The sequence below is a fragment of the Myxocyprinus asiaticus genome, chromosome 21 (assembly GCF_019703515.2).
Source record: "Myxocyprinus asiaticus isolate MX2 ecotype Aquarium Trade chromosome 21, UBuf_Myxa_2, whole genome shotgun sequence".
NCBI lineage: Eukaryota > Metazoa > Chordata > Actinopteri > Cypriniformes > Catostomidae > Myxocyprinus > Myxocyprinus asiaticus.
The window spans coordinates 19,322,315-19,342,868 of record NC_059364.1 but is presented as its reverse complement, the minus strand read 5'-3'; the positions used below and the strand labels follow the sequence as shown (position 1 = coordinate 19,342,868).

At 36.4% G+C, this 20,554-nt stretch overlaps 1 protein-coding gene across 4 annotated transcripts in view; it reads left to right on the top strand.

Moving 5' to 3' along the window:
• Positions 1-20,554, top strand: part of myofl (myoferlin like) — a 42,818-nt gene that overhangs the window by 14,832 nt on the left and 7,432 nt on the right. The window contains exons 12-40 of one of the 4 annotated variants that reach the window (XM_051647546.1): positions 739-865; positions 964-1,067; positions 1,155-1,223; positions 1,327-1,370; positions 1,623-1,705; positions 1,927-1,965; positions 2,288-2,409; positions 2,704-2,817; positions 3,841-4,018; positions 4,106-4,230; positions 4,332-4,441; positions 5,293-5,485; positions 5,598-5,753; positions 6,139-6,270; positions 6,401-6,564; positions 9,569-9,683; positions 10,075-10,177; positions 10,781-10,917; positions 11,456-11,620; positions 11,885-11,975; positions 17,414-17,491; positions 17,589-17,770; positions 18,002-18,160; positions 18,400-18,501; positions 18,576-18,737; positions 19,060-19,225; positions 19,354-19,427; positions 19,574-19,672; positions 19,781-19,909. In XM_051647546.1, coding sequence (XP_051503506.1) covers positions 739-865; positions 964-1,067; positions 1,155-1,223; positions 1,327-1,370; positions 1,623-1,705; positions 1,927-1,965; positions 2,288-2,409; positions 2,704-2,817; positions 3,841-4,018; positions 4,106-4,230; positions 4,332-4,441; positions 5,293-5,485; positions 5,598-5,753; positions 6,139-6,270; positions 6,401-6,564; positions 9,569-9,683; positions 10,075-10,177; positions 10,781-10,917; positions 11,456-11,620; positions 11,885-11,975; positions 17,414-17,491; positions 17,589-17,770; positions 18,002-18,160; positions 18,400-18,501; positions 18,576-18,737; positions 19,060-19,225; positions 19,354-19,427; positions 19,574-19,672; positions 19,781-19,909 — 3,522 coding nt within the window. Of the gene's footprint in view, positions 1-738; positions 866-963; positions 1,068-1,154; positions 1,224-1,326; positions 1,371-1,622; positions 1,706-1,923; positions 1,966-2,284; positions 2,410-2,703; positions 2,818-3,840; positions 4,019-4,105; positions 4,231-4,331; positions 4,442-5,292; positions 5,486-5,597; positions 5,754-6,138; positions 6,271-6,400; positions 6,565-9,568; positions 9,684-10,074; positions 10,178-10,780; positions 10,918-11,455; positions 11,621-11,884; positions 11,976-17,413; positions 17,492-17,588; positions 17,771-18,001; positions 18,161-18,399; positions 18,502-18,575; positions 18,738-19,059; positions 19,226-19,353; positions 19,428-19,573; positions 19,673-19,780; positions 19,910-20,554 lie in introns of all 4 variants that reach the window. The other 3 variants (XM_051647544.1, XM_051647545.1, XM_051647543.1) reach the window with 3 other exon arrangements.

Below are 20,554 nucleotides of genomic sequence, written 5' to 3'. Positions count from 1 at the left end.
TGGCATCTCCATCAAACCCCAGAAATTCCCTCAAAGTCCTCCACATTTTAAATGTGACGGCAATGTTCACTCTGGTTTTATTCCGTTCTCTGTGACTTTTATCAAGTCTTTGAATTTTGGCTATAACATCTGAAGGAAATGTATTTTCCTCTATACATGTCTGCCATGGATGTTCATATTCTCCTGGCTGAACAGCTTACTACAAGTAGCCACACCCCAAACTCATGCTATAGGTTGAGTTTGAAAGGGATGGGTGGGTTTGAGCCGGTCATTCAAAATATAAAGATCAATGTTTTGATAGCGCCTGGGAGGCTCAGTGTTTATACTTTTGGGGGAGGTAAACCCATGAATGGCTTACTTATACTCTAGTTGTCAATGAACAATACACTGGGATAGTAGAATGTATTTTGACATAAAAAGTTACATACTTCAACTTTAAGTGTAATAGTCTGAGAAATTTCTGAAATATCTATATTTATCAATTTCTTGTTAAATTTCTCAGCTCTAAAATATTTCATCAGCTAAAAATTGGTCTTTGTGAGTGCAATCTCTATTAAATTAATTAATACAAAAAACAAAACAAAAATCAGTAATAACAAACAACTGGAAAATTCATGCAAATAATGGAAATTAATTGGTCTAGAGATGTGGGAACCCTGAAATTACATTTGCCATTCCATTGTTCCAATGTTCCATTATTATCTCTTTTCTGGTATTGATGACTAACCTTTTGGTCAGGTGGAAAAGAGAGAAGGGAATGAGGAACAGGATGACATTGAAAGCAACCTCCTGCTGCCGGCTGGAGTCGCTTTGCGTTCGGCTACGCTCAGTCTGAAAATCTACCGTGCTGAAGACATGCCACAAAGTAAATTTGACAGTAACACTACTACAGTTCTATAGGCCTATACTCCCACTGCTGTTTCCATTGTCAGTAACCTCTCTCTGTTTTCACATCATATTCAGTGGATGATGCGTTTGCCCAGACAGTAAAGCACATGTTTGGTGGAACAAATGACAAGAAAAACTTGGTGGATCCCTTTCTAGAAGTCAGTTTTGCTGGCAAAAAGGTAAAATGAAGGATTAAATGTGTTTGTTGTCAAAGAACAGGACTGATTGGTGAAGAATTTTGATAGTTTGCTTTTTGGTCCTTTAAGGTGTGCACAAAGATTGTTGAGAAGAATGCCAATCCGGAGTGGAATCAACTCATTCACTTGCAGGTTAAGGTATTAAAAGCAAATAATCATTGGTTAAAAAAATTAATTTCCAATTCATTAAAGTCTAACATAAAATGCTTAAGGAGTGCAATATCTCTCTCTTTTTTTTTAGTTCCCATCGATGTGTGAACGAATCAAGCTCTCTCTATATGACTGGTAAGGCACTCATTTACATCTCTGATATACTGTTCATACATCTCAAGATTATTTGCCTTTGTTGATGCTATAGCAGTTAGCACACATGCTCTGAAACATTGAGCTGTGGTGCTCATAGAGGTGATGCAAGTTTGAGTCTGGCTTGCGTCTTTTCCTAATCCTGTTCCCCTTCATCTTTATATAATTTCCTGTTCTTTCTCCTCAAACTATTTTTTTCTTTCAATACTTTATTAAAACTCTTGCCTTTTACAGGGATCGCCTGTCAAGAAATGATATTATTGGAACCACCTACCTGAATCTGACTAAAATAGCATCATCTGGAGGGGAAATTGAGGGTAGGGTTCACTATTTGCATCTCAAGTGGTTCAAATGTGAATGTGTATAAATTAATTCATACAATATCCCACATTAGAATATAAGTAGAATTTTAATGAAGTGTCATTGAACTGTTTCTCTCAGTTCAAAACAACCTTATTTTTAAATAACAGCATTTACTAATAAAGGTTTTCTGTCAAACAAGCTATGCATATTGTCTAAACCTAAATTTCTTCAGCAGAATCATCTTCAGAAAATGGGCTGCCTCCTTCCTTTAATGGTATTGTGCATCTTCTGGACTTAGTTCAGTTAATTGTACATTACAAATGAAGTGTATTAATATACTTTCTCCTATGCCAGTGTAATGTGTAAAGACAACCATAACTGAGTTATTCATAGTTTGACATCTTGAAAAGCAATTATCTTTGATGCCACTGGTAGTTCAGAGATTCCACACTTTCCATTTAATCCATTTGCTTTATGCTGTCAGTTTATAGGAGAAATCATATTCATATTTATAAAATAAGTTAATATTTACATTTATAAACAAAAAACTAAATTTTATTTAATCTGCCATCTGCTAATCAAATATTTTTCAGCAGACAACACAGAAGCTGAGGTTGGCTTTCTTCCAGCTTTTGGGCCATGTTATATTAACCTTTATGGAAGTCCAAGAGAATTTACTGGGCTACCTGACCCATATGAGGAGCTGAATAATGGCAAGGTGAGTGCAGTATAGAAGAAATGCTGTGTCAGGGTTGATGACAGCTAAATTACAGAATATAATGAGTACTGGGCAACCCAATATTTTGACTGTAATCCCAGTAACAATCTGAGAAGAAAAACATCTCTGCAACACCTTGGCTTTGAAGATAATACTATTATTCACTGTTTGCTTTGTATAAAGAAGCTGAGCAAACATTTCATGGACAAGCATTAACATTCTCGCATTCTTACATTTATGTTGCACAATCTGCGGCAGTTGTTAGTGCTGTTAAAAAAGATCTGTGTGTCTCAGGGTGAAGGCGTGGCCTATCGAGGGAGGGTTTTTATTGAGCTTTCCACTCAACTGGAGGACAAAACTGACAAGAAGGTGGAAGACATTCCAAACGATGACATTTTGGTGGTACAGGTAACCCAAGCTTTTCCCAGTTGTTCCCTGTGTCACTTTCTGGAGTTAGGAATATTCCGGGTTCAAAATAATTTAAGCTTAATCAACAGTATTTGTGGCATAATATTGATTACCACAAAAATTCATTTTGGCTTGCCCCTCCTTTTCTTTAAAAAAAAAAAAAAGAAGAAAAAAATAAAAAATCTGGGTTAAAGTGAGGCACTTACAATGGAAGTGAATGGGGCCAATCTGTAAATGTTAAAATACTCACTGTTTCAAAAGTATAGCCACAAGACATAAACAATATGTGTGTAAACATGATTTTAGTATGATAAAATCACTTACTAACCTTTTCTGTGTAAAGTTATAGCCAATTTTACAACTTCATTGCCATGACTATGTAATGTCAACAAACCCTAAAATGTTAAACTGTAAAAACGAAGATTTAAACACATTTACAGCTCAAATAATACACAAGTTTAAACAGATGAATTTTATAAAATTATAAGCTTCACATCTTTCTATTGATCTTAACTTGTATTGAACCTGGAATATTCCTTTAACACATCTGTTCCATATTCATCTGTACGATTGCACCATTTTCATATGAATATGGGTGATACCTCCTTAATATATATATATATAATTTTAAAGGATAAATCATATGCAATAGTTTTAAACTTTTTAATATATCTTTATTTAGTTTTTCCTTATTTTTAAAGTGTTGAAATGTTAAATTTGCCAGAATTTCACAATCCCACTCAGTCTTTTTAGCTTCCCCTTTATAATACATTTATAAAAAGTGATACAATAAGGGAAATTTTACTTTGCAACTGTCCCTACAAACTTAAAAATAAAAAAAATTCAATTAATTTCACTTCATAATTTCCTAAAAAAAAAAATATATATATATATATATATATATATATATATATATATATATATATATATATATATATATATATATATACAGTAAAGGTCACAGTTATTATTTTTGTCGAATAAGTCTCTCAAAATTCTTGTTTAATGTGCCTTACTGTGCAGAAATACCAGCGGAGAAGGAAATATTCCTTATGTGCCGTGTTCCACAGTGCCTGTATGCTTCAAGAACCTGGAGAACCTATCCAGTTTGAGGTCAGCATTGGGAACTATGGGAATAAACTGGATTCCACCTGCAAACCTCTGGCCTCCACCACTCAGTACAGCTGTGCTGTTTTTGATGGTAAGTTCCTCATAATGCAAATAGTACAAACCTGAATCCTTGAGAACTACATCATAGTTTGCTCATAGTGTGTTGTGTTTTCCACAGGAAATCACTATTATTACTTGCCCTGGGCTGATTCTAAGCCTGTTGTTATACTCACTTCATTCTGGGAGGACATTAGTCACCGTTTGGATGCAGTGAACATCATTCTTTACATTGTTGACCGACTGGTATGCTTTAAATGCCCTCTCTATGCTATGCAGTTTTATTGTTTTAGCAATCAGTTTAATGAATCAGAGCAACCACATATTTCACATGGTGCTTTCTCCAGCAATCCAACATCATCTCTCTGAAGACGGCCATCCTGGCTAAACTATCTGACTCTCGCCTCGCTGAGATCTGGCTGAAACTTATTACTCAACTCATTGATGACCTTACCAGGTAAATTCCAGACAACGACAAGATGAGAAGGCTTCTTATCTGCTTGTTAGTTTACTCAGCATTGCCTTTGGAAAAAACTGGTCAGAAACATTTTGACAAATATTCAGACTGCATGATGTGATACTGTGATATGATAAACATTTATCAGCACATATTGTTTCTGCCTAGTTTTTAGCTTAAAGGACAAAAAGGCATTGAATCCAATTAAAACAGCAGCTCTCAAATTAGTAGCTCTCATTAAGTCATGTTTTGCCCATGCTCTACTGCCACTAGCAATAGCTATTTTTTTAAGGGTGTTCACACTTGTTCGTTTTACAAGAACCAAACTCAGACCTCTTTCAGCTGGCCCAAAAATGATCTGAATTGGAATACAAATCCAGTTCTCATTGCATTTACACTGTAACTGGATTTAAAAGTGGACTCAGATCACCCTTTTTTTTTACTTGATAGGGTCTGAATCCACTTTTCATTCAAACAGTTCTTTTTTCGAAACCCTTTGAAAACCTAAAAATATGATTGAAATTTAATACTGAATTATTATAATTATATTGAATATTGCCAGTTTATTCACACTCCTGCACAAAACACTGGAAAAACAGTGAGAAAAGTCACGTCCATCTAGTGCGTTTTCACACCAAAAAAAATAAAATAAACCGATTATAAAACAGGGCAGATGGATGCAAAAATGCATCCGATGTGAACAGCCCGTAAGGTGGTCTTTTTCAGTTTAATAATTACCTTGGCCATATTGTGACTTTAATTTTATTTTGATTAATTGTGCAACTCTATATTGCTACTTGATTTGCCTGCCATGTCAGACATGGGATTAACTTGGATGCTGTTGCTATTAGTTACAAGGTGCCAAATCTGGAGAGTAAGCCAAACCTGACAGAGCTTGATATTCAGATCAAGAATTTGCGTAACAACACCATGGCAAGTGTCAAAGAGGCAGCCATTCGCATGAGGGACGAGGCGGTTGATGTCAAAGCCACTATGGCTGATATAGAGGACTGGCTGGAACGACTACAGCAGATCACAGAAGAGGTTTAAATCCTGTCTCATTAGACACTAAACTAATCCTGTTCGATGTTTAGACTCATGAATTTTATAGCTGAATGTACATAACATAAGGTTTTTATTTATATTCATGACACAGCCTCAGAACAGCATGCCTGATGTCATCATATGGATGCTGAGAGGAGAGAAACGTGTGGCCTACGCGCGTATACCAGCCAATCAAGTGCTATTCTCCACCCACAGTGAGCAGGCCATCGGCAAGTACTGCGGCAGGACACAAAGCATCTTCATGAAGGTAGAGAGGAGCATTGAAATGAAAGTTATATTGTTGCCACATCAAGCATTATTCTAAATAGCAGCACTCTAGGAACACTTGTTGTCCCATCTGTTGTCGTACAGTTGTTATTGTACACCAAAAAAAGTTGAAGCCTGATTATGAACATGCTCACCTGAGGAAAAATGTATCTTTTTTAATTTGAATTAAATCAAGACTGTGTCAGTTGTTAGCACACATGCAGGTGATGCGAGACCAGCTCACAACATTTCCCACTCCTGTTCCCCCATCATTTCTTGTCATCGCTGTACTATAAAAAAGGCCCCCAAAAAAGAACATTACAAAATAAAAAATCAAGAAAATAATGCTAAAACAAATTAAATGGACACTTATGTATTGTTTCCAGTACCCAATGGACAAAAACAAAGGTCTCAAGATCCCTGTGCAGCTGCGTGTGAACATGTGGCTGGGTCTTTCTGCACATGAGAAGATGTTCAACAGCTTTGCAGAGGGAATATTCAGTGTGTATGCAGAGATGGTAAGTTTTGCTTTTAATTTGACACTGAAGCAAAACCTTTGTAATATAGCAGTTGTTCTGTTTATGTTGTAGCCTGTTGTGTGGGACTTCCCTTAGAAACACTATGCCTCTCTCTGTTATTTTTTGTTAGTATGAAAATCAGGCTCAGGTTTTTGGGAAGTGGGGAACCACAGGTCTAGTCGTCCGCCACAAGTTTTCAGATGTGACGGGGAAGATAAAATTGAAGCAGGAACGTTTCATGCCACCTCGGGGCTGGGAATGGGAAGGAGATTGGTTCATTGACCCTGAGCGCTGGTAAGCTTATGATAACTGAAAAAATGCATACATACTGTACTGTATGAATGACAAGTATCTGAATGAAGATGAATATTTCTGTTGTTATTGTTGTTGTTATGATTATTATTGTGATTATTGCGTATTACTTTTTTTTTTTTTTTAGCAATGATCCATCATTAAAAATAGGAAATGGCTTGACAAGCTCAGTTTTCTGTCCTGTGTTGACTATTGAGGTACTTAGTGAAATAGGAAGTTTAAGGATAGTGGATAGTTTACCAAAAATTTAAATTCTCTTATCATTTACTCACCCTTATGCCATCCCAGATGTGTACGACTTTCTTTCTTCTGCTGAACACAAACAAAGATTTTTAGAAGAATATCTCAACTCTGTAGGTCCTCATAATGCAAATGAATGGTGGCCAGAAATTTGAAGCTCTAAAAATCACATAAATTCAGCATAAAAGTAATCCATATGACTTCAGTGGTTAAATCTATGTCCACAGAAGCGATATAATAGGTGTGGTTGAGAAACGGATCGATATTTAAGTCCTTTTTTACTATAAATATCCACTTTCACTTTCATATTCTGAAAGTGAAAGTGGAGATTTATAGTAAAAAATGATATGAATATCTGTTTTTCACCCAAAGTGACTGCATCACTTAAGAAGACATATTAAACCACTGGGGTTGTATAGATTACTTTTATGCTGCCTTTATGTGATTTTCTGGCCACCATTCACTTGCATTGTTTGGACCTACAGAGCTGAGATATTCTTCTAAAATCAATGTTTGTGTTCAGCAGAAGAAAGAAAGTCATACACATCTGGGATGGCATGAGTATGAATAAATGACAAGAGAATTTACATTTTTGGGAGAACTATCCCTTTAAGCAGGACATATTGAAGGGCTCGTCACATTTTTAAAATAGCCAATAGGCTTTAGTTACATCAGTGTCATGAACCATAATTTGCTACTTGCTAGTTGGTTGCAGGTGGTATTAGGGAGAGGGATATCCTCATTCTAGACAGCATTTGATTGGACAAAAGTCAGTGTAGTGCAGACTGAGTCATCAATATTTGTGGTCCTGTTTCTCTGAAGAAAATAACTATACATTTTAAATGTGTATATCTGCTAAAAGTTAGTTTAGTCAACCTGTAGGAGTGCACTACCAAATAGATTGTTTCAAAGGTAATAGACTAAGCTAATGGAATAAAAGCTGACATTCTCACATTTGGATTTCATAGGGTCTTTAAGCCAGAGAAATGAGCCAAAATGTCTGTGTGAGAGAGTGACTTGGTGGTATAAGTACAATTAGTAAGAGTCTATAACTCCTTGTTGAACACAATCAGAGGAAACTGGGGTAGTTGGCATAGGGCCATAGTTGGTCCTGCTCTAACTCTCTCTGCCAGGCTCTCTCTGCTCTGTGTTTTATACAGTTGGGTCATTTTTCACTCTTCAGAGCTCCCCACACTGACCCCACTCCCTGCCCTGAACTGTGTTACGGCCTTGGCTGTACGCTAAGTGTATGTTTAAGTGTATGTGAGTGTTTTAGGTATGTGTGTGCTTACAAATACTACAAAAGATAGAAGTGAGAGATAGGGGCTAGGTTGGTATTTGGCAGTATTTCTCTGGATAAGTTTATTTTTGAATGTCAATTGTCCTGGCTACAAAAAAAAAAAAAAAAAAAAAAAAAAAAAGCTGTTGAACATTTCCACCATTGTTGCCCAGGAAAAGTGATACAGTTCATTGAATACAATAGCAGGACACTATTTCAGGTAAGACCAAAAGCAAATTTTTTTTTTTTACAAAATTTAAAATAATAGAATAATATTATAATAGAATTTAAACACATTTATGAAACACAAATCTATTCATAAAATATATATATATATATATATATATATATATATATATATATATATATATATATATATATATAAAACAATAAATAAATAAATGCATTGCTAAATGGCCAAAGAAAATTATGATTATAAATTGTTTAAAATTATAACATATAAAACACTTTACAATTGCCCCGACCTGACATCTGTGAAAAATATCCATGTCCTGAGAACACAGTTCAACCTTTCGGTTAATATCTATATTCATTATATATTTGACCATTGCCTTAAAGAAATAGTTCACCCAAAAATGAAAATTCTCTTATAATTTTCTCACCCTCATTCCATCCCAGATGTGTATGACTTTCTTTCTTCTGCAGAACAAAACAAAGTGTTTTAGAAGAATATTTCAGCTCTGTAGGTCCATACAATACAAGTGAATGCGAACCAAAATTATAAAAGCTCCAAAATGCACATAAAGGTAGCATCAAATTAATCCATGAGACTCCGATGATTAAACCCATATCTTCAGAAGCAATATAAGTCTGAGTGAGAAACAGATCAATATTTAAATCCTTTTTACTATCAATCTCCACTTTCACTTTCACACTCTTCTTTTGTTTTTGTCGATTTGCATTCTTCGTGCATATCGCCACCTAATGGGAAGGGAGGAGAATTTATAGTAAAAAAGGATTTAAATATTGATCTGTTTCTCACCCACACCTATCATATCACTTCTGAAGATATGGATTTAATCACTGGAGTCTTATGGATTACTTTTATGCTGCCTTTTTATGGAGCTTCATAATTTGGTCACCATTCACTTGCATTGTATGGACCTACAGAGCTGAGATATTCTTCTAAAAACCTTTGTTTGTGTTCAGCAGAAGAAAGAAAGTCATACACATCTGGGATGGCATGAGGTTGAGTAAATCATGGGAAAATTTAAATTTTTGGGGTAAACTTTAAATGTAACGCCAGGGTATTTTTTTATTGTGTTCACTTGTTTACCTAGAACAAAATTTTAGCTTGGAGCACAGAATTCACAAAAGTTGTTTTAATTTAAACAGAGGGTTTTGATCTAGTCTTTAAAGGCACCATATAAAAACCACTGCTAGATAAAACAAGAATTTGTCGAATTGGACCTTTGTTCAAAACATAATGTTATTAATTTGTCTCAGTCTACTTACAGAGGCTGATGCAGGGCACTCAGAATTTACTGATGAGGTCTATCAAAACGAAACTCGTTTCCCTGGTGGAGAATGGAAGCCTGCAGCCGAACCTTACACTGATGTGGTGAGAGAAAGAGCACTGCATGCTGGCACAGCGAGGAATAAAGTTAAATGTCAAATTACAGATGAAAGCTTTTATTTAAATAAACCTATTTCCTTGTAGACTGGGAATTCACATACTCAACAGGACTTCACATTTGAGTTTTAGATTTAAATTTAATATGGAAATTTGAAGTAACAGATCTTTCCAGCACATTTTCACTCCATACACGACTGTCAGATCACTGAGTGGCAACACTCGGCAGTTATTACTTTTTACTCATGATGTTGAAAGATGTTGTTTAAAAGCATATTGTAAGCATGTGTAAGCATATTGTCTTCAATCAATGCCTGGACCATTCAGATAGCAGACAGTTGTTGGCAGAGTCTTGAGTGATGGGATTTGTTCTTTGCAGAATGGAGAGAAGGCCCAAAGCCCTGAGGAACTGGAGTGTCCCCCAGGCTGGATTTGGGAAGACGAATGGAATTTTGACAGCAACAGGGCAGTGGATGAGAAAGGTCAGGGATCAAAACCATTGCAGAACACTCATAGAATAGCGGTTTGGCTAAACTGATGTGGTGCATCTTTAAAGGTGCACTCAGAGATTTTCTTTGCTAATTGCTAAACTTTTAAACTGAAAGAAATAGTAATAGTAGAAAAGTATTTTAAAAATTGTGTTTAAAAATTATTTACACTCAACATGAGATGAAGACTAGTCATATCAGTCTTAGAGAAAATGGCTTATTTATTCTACATACAGTTTGGTGCTGGTTGCACATTCATGAGTGCTGCCATGTTGGTATCATATAGCCGACCGAATATTACTCGCTTTATCGCAATAATCCACTGTAATTGGGTGCTTTCACTCCTGAAATAAATTAATCATAGCTGTCTACAAATAATTATTTCTACAATGGCATTGGTAACTGAGGGCGTCTGTTTTTGTGCGATGTTGCATCTACGCCGTTAGGTGTCAGTGCAACAGATGTACTAATATGCACATACAGTATTGTAGGTCACATATTATCATAATTATGCAAAATGTGATTAATGATGTCTTAAATGTGGGAGCTGATTTCACCACTCCAATGTCTTTGTCCACTGTTTTTGATGAATACCAGGTTGGGAATATGGTGTCACTATACCCCCTGATGATAAGCCCAGGTCCTGGAGCGCAACAGAGAAAATGTACCACATCCATCGCAGGAAAAGACTGGTCCGACCCCGTAGGAAGACAGCAGACTCTCCCACTTTAGAGGTGAGGGGACCTTACTACAGCATTTCCCTGATATCCTTCTGATTCATTGTTACAGTATGTTCTCAGTGTTAGAATATATGTATGCTTCTGTATGTTACTGTATGTTTACCCTTATATTGTGCTCTGACCAGAAACAACATGACAAGATTCCAGTGACACGTTATTTGTTTATCCACTACAAGCGGAAATGCTTAATGACAACTCACAATTTAATGTACATGTGCCACAGGATTTTGGACCAATCAGATTTCATTGTGCTACCTAGGGCAACGCTGCAAAAAAATAAACAAAGAGTCTTGACAAAATGTTCTGCCACAAGTCTCCTCTTATAGTCACGGCTGGTTAGGACAAAAAATCGGATTAACATAGAAGAGGTTTTATTGCTTGTCACTTTATCAGTCGTCACAGTTTTGTTCACAGTTTTATGAAAAGTTCATTCGTGGTTTGAAAGTACTGCAAATCGTTGGTCAAATATTGTTCATAATATGCTTATGTATGATTTACTAAGGTACAATTTGGCAAAAAATGTTCCTAACAGAGGAAAGACTTCGGTGATGGCTGGGAATACTCGTCACTGATCGGTTGGAAGTTCCACAGGAAGGAGCGCTCCTCAGACACGTTTCGCCGGAGACGCTGGAGGAGGAAAATGGCACCAGCAGGCACTGTGGGAGCATCGGCTATCTTTAACCTGGAGGGGGCCTTGGTTAGGCCATTCATTTCCTTCAATAACTGTCAGAGCAGAAAAGGCTAATTAGATTTTTGAAATATGTTTTTCTTTGGCCAGTGCCTTCACTTGATTAGTGCTTGTCTTTGGACCATTTCTGTGGTTTGTGGTAGTTTGGGTCCTAAACAAGATTAAACATAACCACACTCATTTAATCTGGAACTAATTATTAAAGGAAATTGAACTTATTGAAAAGATGGCACTTCCTCACATATTGTTTTTTTTTGTTTTTTTTGCTTTTAGGGAATAGATGAAGATGAGAAAGGCAGCAAAAGGGACACATCAGCTAAACTCTTTGGTGCCAACACACCCACTGTGTTTTGCAGATTTGACAGTGAGTCATGTTTATTCATTCCTGCTGATTAAAGGACTAGATTCCTTTTACTGATTATCTCAGAGACTTACAAACCCCTCCTCTTCCTTTTTGACAATCTGGACATGAGATAAAACAAAGAATAACAACAACACACATTAAAAGATTTTCAGGAAAACATTAACCCTTTCTGAAAATTACAATTCTTACCCGCTCATCTGAAATGCCTGTCTGCTTTTCTCACCCTGAAAAAAACAACTGATCATTTCTATGGATGCCTTTAACATCTTCACTGACTCCACATATGACTCATGTGATATATTTAATGTTTTCTAAATTCATACGAATGTTTTGTGCGGGTAACAGACCTACAGACCGAAATCACACATGTTGTCAGCCATTATCTGTGTCTTGTGAGACACAAAGTTTAATTTCTGCAGGGGGCGCTTGACGCTCTGAAAAACCGAATCCTTTGGAGGCAAATCACCCCCTTCACAGCATTGGGGTGGACACCCCCCATAACTTTTACACCAATTAACAATATTATTTAACAGCATTTATTAATCTTTGTTAATTTATAGGAATTCAAAAGTTCATGCTTGTTCATATTACACTAACTAATGTTAACATACACAACTCTTTTTGTTTAGTTTTTTTGTATATGTTGAAATTAACATTAACCAAGATTAATAAGTACTATAAAAAGTATTGTTCATTGTTAGTTCATGTTAACTAAGTAAGTTAACTAATTTTAATGACTGGAACCTTATTGTAACATGCTACCACTATTTTTAATTTATTTCAAATAGTTTAACAGGTTGCACTGTGATAAACAGTTAGGAGTTGGTCCATTTATAGAACTGTTTCAAATAGTGCTTTATTGGAATGCAATGAAGTCCTTATTGGGTTATATTTTTAGGGATTATATTGTTATGTATCAGGGTTTCTGCAGGTCTTAAAAAAGTCTTAAAAAGTCTTAAATTGCCCTTTTGCAAATTAAGACCTTAAAAAGGTCTTAAATCAGAGCAACAAATCTTCAATTCATAAGTACATGGTATTAAATGTTGCATGAGGGATTTGTTTCTTGTTGCATTTAAGTCATTTTGAAGTGAAGAGTAATTTCTGAGCATGAATACCCCCATACCAAATTTGCGGTCTCTAGGACAAGCTCTATAGTGCCACCACCAGTTAAAAAATTCACTTTTCTTTTGTGCATATCTTTTGAACCATTTGTCCTAGAAATCCTTTTTGCATGTAATTATGCTCCTCCTGATGATACAAATGGACCGCTTAAATTAAAACTCATCCCATTACAGTGGCCGTCATTTTGGATTATGATGTTTAATGTTTATTCGCTACTATTCCTGCCAGCTTTGCCCGATTTGTCTAAACAGTGGCTCAAAATAATCTCCAGACTGATCCGCACAGAATGAATACTACCAAATTTGTATTTTTGATTGTTAAAAAGTTACGTTAACACAGATTTAATGAGATCAACAGGAAGTGAGGCTTTATCTTGCCAATGGTTTGTTATATTGAAACTAAACTTGGTATGCTTCATACCAAGATCTGAGGACCATGATCTGAGGGTGCATGCAAAGTTTAGATGTATAAACCATATATAATTTTTCCCATATCAGCCATACTGCCTCTCTGGTACATTGATTTTAATAAAAAAGTTAAATATCTTTTGAATGCATTGTCAGATTTATAAGAAGTTGGGTATGCATCATTGACATCATGTCCTGAACGTACATGAGCAGTTTGGAGACAGTGCCACCTATAGTTCAAAAGATAATCCACACTTGTGTGCTGACTCCAACCTTGGCATGTCTTTTTGCCATTCATGAACCATGTCAACTGAGTGGCACAGTATGTACATTTCTGTAAATGTATATATTATTGGCTAATCTAGGATAAGGGATTTAGATTGCAGAATCACTGGGTTCTTATAACAAAAGAAAAAAAAATCATAAATGTTCCTTTTGTTGAGTATCTAGATTTAATGACAAAATGTTTTTGAATATAATATTATTTTTACATATTTAGTGGTGAATGGTGATAACTTATATTTTATTCAGAGCTTTTTTTCTTTTTTTTTTTTGTTGGTTTTAAATATGGTCTTAAAAACTCTAAAATTTAGCTTAATAAAACCTGCAGAAACCCTGTGTATATATATATATATATATATATATATATATACAGTGCTTTGAAAAAGTATTTGCTCCCGTCCTGATTTCTTCTGTTTTTTTATATATATCTCATACTAAATTGTTTCAAAAATTCAAACAAAATCTAACATAAAACAAAGGCAATCTGAGTAAACACAAAACACAGTTTATAAATGATAATGTTATTTATTAAAGTAAAAAGTAATCTAATACAAACTGAGCCTGTGTGAAAAAGTATTTCCCCCCTTATTTACTAAATCCCTAAATCTATGAAATTGCATTCATAATGGGGTACAGCTGGACTAGACACACCCAGGCCTGATTACTGCCAGCCCTGCTCAATCACATCGACACCTAAATAGAACTTTCAGCAGCATGAATTTCGCTAAAAGGTCTCACCCAGTATCACACTATGCCAAGGTCTAAAGAAATTCCAGAAATGATGAGGAAAAAGGTGATTGAAATACATCAGTCTGGGAAGGTATTTCAAAGGATCTGTGACTCCAAGGTACCACAGTGAGTGCCATTTCCTCCAAATGGAGAAAACTTGAAACAGTAGTGAACCTTCCCAGAAGTGGCCGACCTTCCAAAATTCCTCCAAGAGCACAGCGACAGCTCATCCAGGAAATCACAAAAAAGCCAAAGACAGCATCCAAGGAACTGCAGGCCTCTCTTACATCAATAAAGGTCACTGTTCATGACTCCACTATCAGAAAGGCACTGGCCAAAAATGGCATCCATTGAGGAGTGGCAAGCCAAAAACCACTGCTAACCCAGAAGAACATTAAGGCTCTTCAGAATTTTGCCAAAGCACACCTTGATGATTCTCAAACCTTTTGGGAGAATATTCTGTTGACTGATGAGTCAAAAGTGGAACTGTTTTGAAGACAGGGGTCCCATTACATCTGGCGTAAATCAAACACAGAATTCCACAAAAAGAACATCATACCTACGGTCAAGCATGGTGGTGGTAGTGTGATGTTTTGGGGATGCTTTACTGCTTCAGGGCCAGGGTGACTTAAAATAATTGAGGGAAACATGAATTCTGCTTGAATGGGCCAAAGAAGAATGAGCCAGAATTCCACCACAGTGTTGTGAAAGACTGATCTCCAGTTATGGTTGCAGTTGTTGCTGCTAAAGTTGGCATAATCAGCTATAAAGTTTAAGGGGGCAGTTAGTTTTTCACATGGGTGATATAGGTGTTAGATATCTTTTTTGCTTCAATAAAAAAATATATACGTATATATTTTTGAAAACTGTATTTTGTGTTTACTCAGGTTGCCTTTGTTTTATATCTCATTTGAAGATCTAAAACAATTTAGTATAAAAAATATACAAAAATAGAAGAAATCAGGAAGGGGCAAATACTTTTTATATATATATATATATATATATATATATATATATATATATATATATTGTATATACTGTATACACTATATATATATATAGTGTATACATATATATATATATATATATATATATATATATATATATATATATATGTGTGTGTGTGTATATATACAGGTGCATCTCAATAAATTAGAATGTTGTGGAAAAGTTAATTTATTTCAGTAATTCAACTCAAATTGTGAAACTCGTGTATTAAATAAATTTAATGCACACAGACTGAAGTAGTTTAAGTCTTTGGTTCTTTTAATTGTGATGATTTTGGCTCACATTTAACAAAAACCCATCAATTCACTATCTCAAAAAATTAGAATATGGTGACATGCCAATCAGCTAATCAACTCAAAACACCTGCAAAGGTTTCCTGAGCCTTCAAAATGGTCTCTCAGTTTGGTTCACTAGGCTACACAATCATGGGGAAGACTGCTGATCTGACAGTTGTCCAGAAGACAATCATTGACACCCTTCACAAGGAGGGTAAGCCACAAACATTCATTGCCAAAGAAGCTGGCTGTTCACAGAGTGTTATATCCAAGCATGTTAACAGAAAGTTGAGTGGAAGGAAAAAGTGTGGAAGAAAAAGATGCACAACCAACCGAGAGAATCTCAGCCTTATGATTGTCAAGCAAAATCGATTCAAGAATTTGGGTGAACTTCACAAGGAATGGACTGAGGCTGGGGTCAAGGCATCAAGAGCCACCACACACAGACATGTCAAGGAATTTGGCTACAGTTGTCGTATTCCTCTTGTTAAGCCACTCCTGAACCACAGACAACGTCAGAGGCGTCTTACCTGGGCTAAGGAGAAGAAGAACTGGACTGTTGCCCAGTGTTCCAAAGTCCTCTTTTCAGATGAGAGCAAGTGTTGTATTTCATTTGGAAACCAAGGTCCTAGAGTCTGGAGGAAGGGTGGAGAAGCTCATAGCCCAAGTTGCTTGAAGTCCAGTGTTAAGTTTCCACAGTCTGTGATGATTTGGGGTGCAATGTCATCTGCTGGTGTTGGTCCATTGTGTTTTTTGAAAAGCAAAGTCACTGCACCCGTTTACCAAGAAATTTTGGAGCACTTCATGCTTCCTTCTGCTGACCAGCTTTTTAAAGATGCTGATTTCATTTTCCAGCAGGATTTGGCACCTGCCCACACTGCCAAAAGCACCAAAAGTTGGTTAAATGACCATGGTGTTGGTGTGCTTGACTGGCCAGCAAACTCACCAGACCTGAACCCCATAGAGAATCTATGGGGTATTGTCAAGAGGAAAATGAGAAACAAGAGACCAAAAAATGCAGATGAGCTGAAGGCCACTGTCAAAGAAACCTGGGCTTCCATACCACCTCAGCAGTGCCACAAGCTGATCACCTCCATGCCATGCCGGATTGAGGCAGTAATTAAAGCAAAAGGAGCCCCTACCAAGTATTGAGTACATATACAGTAAATGAACATACTTTCCAGAAGGCCAACAATTCACTAAAAATTTTTTTTTTTTATTGGTCTTATGATGTATTCTAATTTTGAGATAGTGAATTGGTGGGTTTTTGTTAAATGTGAGCCAAAATCATCACAATTAAAAGAACCAAAGACTTAAACTACTTCAGTCTGTGTGCATTGAATTTATTTAATACACGAGTTTCACAATTTGAGTTGAATTACTGAAATAAATGAACTTTTCCACGACATTCTAATTTATTGAGATGCACCTGTATGTTAGTATATACAGTATATATACATGGGTATATATACTCTACATGACTTTATATACAAGACTATACACATAAAACACATTTATTATACCAGTTGCATACAAGACACATAGAGAGACGCATTACTCTGTCACAGAATACAAACTGTTGATGTTTTACCCAAATCATCATGTGCTTCAACAGAGTCATTCATCTACCATCTCAGAGTTTATGTCTATCAAGCCAAGAATCTTCTTCCTATGGACAAAGACAGCTTTTCTGGTGAGGAATCTGATTAAAAGCATTGAAATTAAGAGGTTATGAAATGTGTCCATAATGGATTATGCTTGATTGATCTTTTGCATTGTATTTTTTACAGATCCCTATGTCCATGTGTCCTTCATGCATGTCAGCAAGACCACAGAGATCATCAAGTCCAACCTCAACCCCACATGGGACCAGACCCTCATTTTTGATGACATTGAAATCTACGGGGAACCTCAGACCATTGCTCATAACCCACCCAGTGTCGTCCTGGAAGTTTATGATAGTGACCAAGTGGTATGAACCTCTATTACTCCTAACTCATAAAAAACCTTAGATTCTGGATAAAAGTTTCTGTATTTTGAAACTTAATCAGCAGAGTTGTATCATATAGACTATTGATTATTATTTCAAGAAGAGAAGCACCATGAAAGAGGACAATACATTCATCCTAGATTTCCTGTAGATTTTGGATGAACGTGAATGGCTGGATTTATGTTGTGTTCTTGATCTGTGTGTGTATTGCAGGGGAAGGACGAGGCTATGGGCAGATGCATATGTCCTACAATGGTGAAGCTAAATCCTGCGATCACATTAACTCCTAAACTCCTCTGGTTCCCCATCACCATGAAGGGAAGAAATGCTGGAGAAATGCTGATAGCAGCAGAACTCTTGCTTAAAGATAAGGTTTGTTATTAAAAAGTTTTGAAAATTAGATCAAAATATTTTATGTATGAATGTATTTTTTGTATGTATTTATGTATCTGCTGTCATCTATGTGGTAACACAATGACTCGTTGTTATCATTTGAAAGATACAAGTAAAAGCTTTAACTAGTGACTAAACTGTTACTATTAGAGGTGTCATGTTAACCACAGTACCATTCAGATTGTCGTACCCACTATGCTGTTCACTGTTAACCTCAGGCAAATGAAGTTAACCTGCCTCTGGTCCCACCTCGGAGAAGTGCAAATCTGTACATGGTTCCTCAGGGGATCAGGCCTGTGGTGCAGCTCACTGCAGTTGAGGTAATACAGTTACCCTAGTGGTCATAAAACACCAAATAGAATTACTGCAAGTGTCTCACAATGTGTTTTGACAGATCCTGGCTTGGGGTTTAAGGAACATGAAGGCATATCAGTTGGCTGCAGTGTCTTCCCCTAGTCTTATAGTTGAATGTGGAGGACAGACTGTTCAAACTGCCATCATCAAGAACATCAAGAAAAATCCCAACTTCCCCGGATCTGTCCTGTTCCTCAAAGTGGTACAGTTCTTGCTAGCCTATAGAAACTGCACCAAAAAGATGAAGCATTACAGCTGAAATAACTTGCAAATAACAACAAATGTAGATCGTTTTTGCCATGGGCAAGCAATCACTTTTTTCAAAAAATTTACAAATCTAGTTATCTTCAAAGGGGATGTGTCCCTGGACTCTATAAATCTTCACTGCTTCAGGATGTATGTTTTTGATTCAGTCATAATGCACAAAATTAGGCATAATAAAAACACATTCTGTAAGCATGTTGAGTTAGTCAGTGGAGCTTTGTTTTTGACAAACAAAATCTTTAAAATGTCTCTCTTTTCAGCTTCTCCCTAAAGATGAGATGTATACTCCACCCATTGTGCTCAAAGTCATTGACCACAGGCCCTTTGGTCGAAAACCAGTTGTTGGACAGTGTACTATAAACTCCCTGGAGGAGTTCAGATGCGATCCTTACATAGGCACCACAGAGGTGGCCATGTCTGCCAGGGGTAAAATCACATTTCACAATTTTTTTTTAAGTTGTTTAAGAAATAGTCAAGAACATAAATGTAAAAATCTAAATTCTTTGGCTGTTGATGCACGGTAAAAATTAACTGATATATAATTTATGTCTCAGTGGCCATGATGGCATCAGCTCCTAGAGATGTAGTCATTGATATGGGAGACAGAATGCCCAGCACTGCTAGACAGGTACAGAGAGAGAATGTTTTTTTGTCTTCAGAATAATTACACTGACATTTGCTTTTCGAAGTTTTAAATAGCTTTTTCTATCTGCAGACAAACTATTACAGCATCTTAAGCAAAATTCAGTTTTATTATATTACAATCTGTTGTAGGAAGAGGACACTGTGGACTGGTGGAGTAAATTCTATGCTTCCATTAACGAGCATGAAAAGTGTGGACCTTATCTCCAAAAGGGTTATGACACCTTAACAGTGAGTTTACTTGCCTGCTTTTACCATCCTGTTTAGTTGTTGGAATGCATCCTGGTTATAGGACAGCCATTGTTATTCAAAGTTGTTGAAAGCTTGTGTCTGTTTCAGGTCTATGACACTGAGCTTGAGGCCGTTCCAGAATTCAGAGGGCTAACAGACTTCTGCAATACATTCAAACTGCAGAGGGGCAAGACTGAGGATGAGGAGGACGATCCATCTGTGGTGGGAGAATTCAAGGCAAGTCTGTGCCATGTGGTCATTTACTGTACAAAGCCACAACTATTCACAGAGCTTCATTTGCTTATGGATTGAGAGGCTTTTTACACAGTGTGGTGGTTTCCTCATCATTAAAGGAAAGATGCACCCAAATATGAAAATTCTGTCATCATTTACTCAGCTTTATGTAATTCCAAAGCCATATGACTTTCTTCCTTTCGTGGAACAAAAGGAGATGTCAGGCAAAATAGAGGGCTCAGTCACCATACACTTTCAGTGCATATTTTTTCCATACAATGAAAGTGAATGGTGATGGAGGCTAACACTCTGCCAAACATCTCCTTTTGTTTTCCGCTGAAGAAAGACAGTTGTATGGGTTTGATGACAGAACTGTAATTTTTGGTTGAACTCTCCCTTTAAAGGGACATTTCACCCCAAAATGAAAATTCTCTCATCATTTACTCACCCTCATGCCATCCCAGATGTGTATGACTTTCTTTCTTCTGCTGAACACAAATGAAGATTTTTAGAAGAATATTTCAGCTCCGTAGGTCCATACAATGCAAGTGAATGGTGACCAAAAATCACTAAAGGCAGCATAAAAGTAATCCATAGGACTCTGTTGCTTTAATCCATGTCTTCAGAAGCTATATAATAATTGTGGTT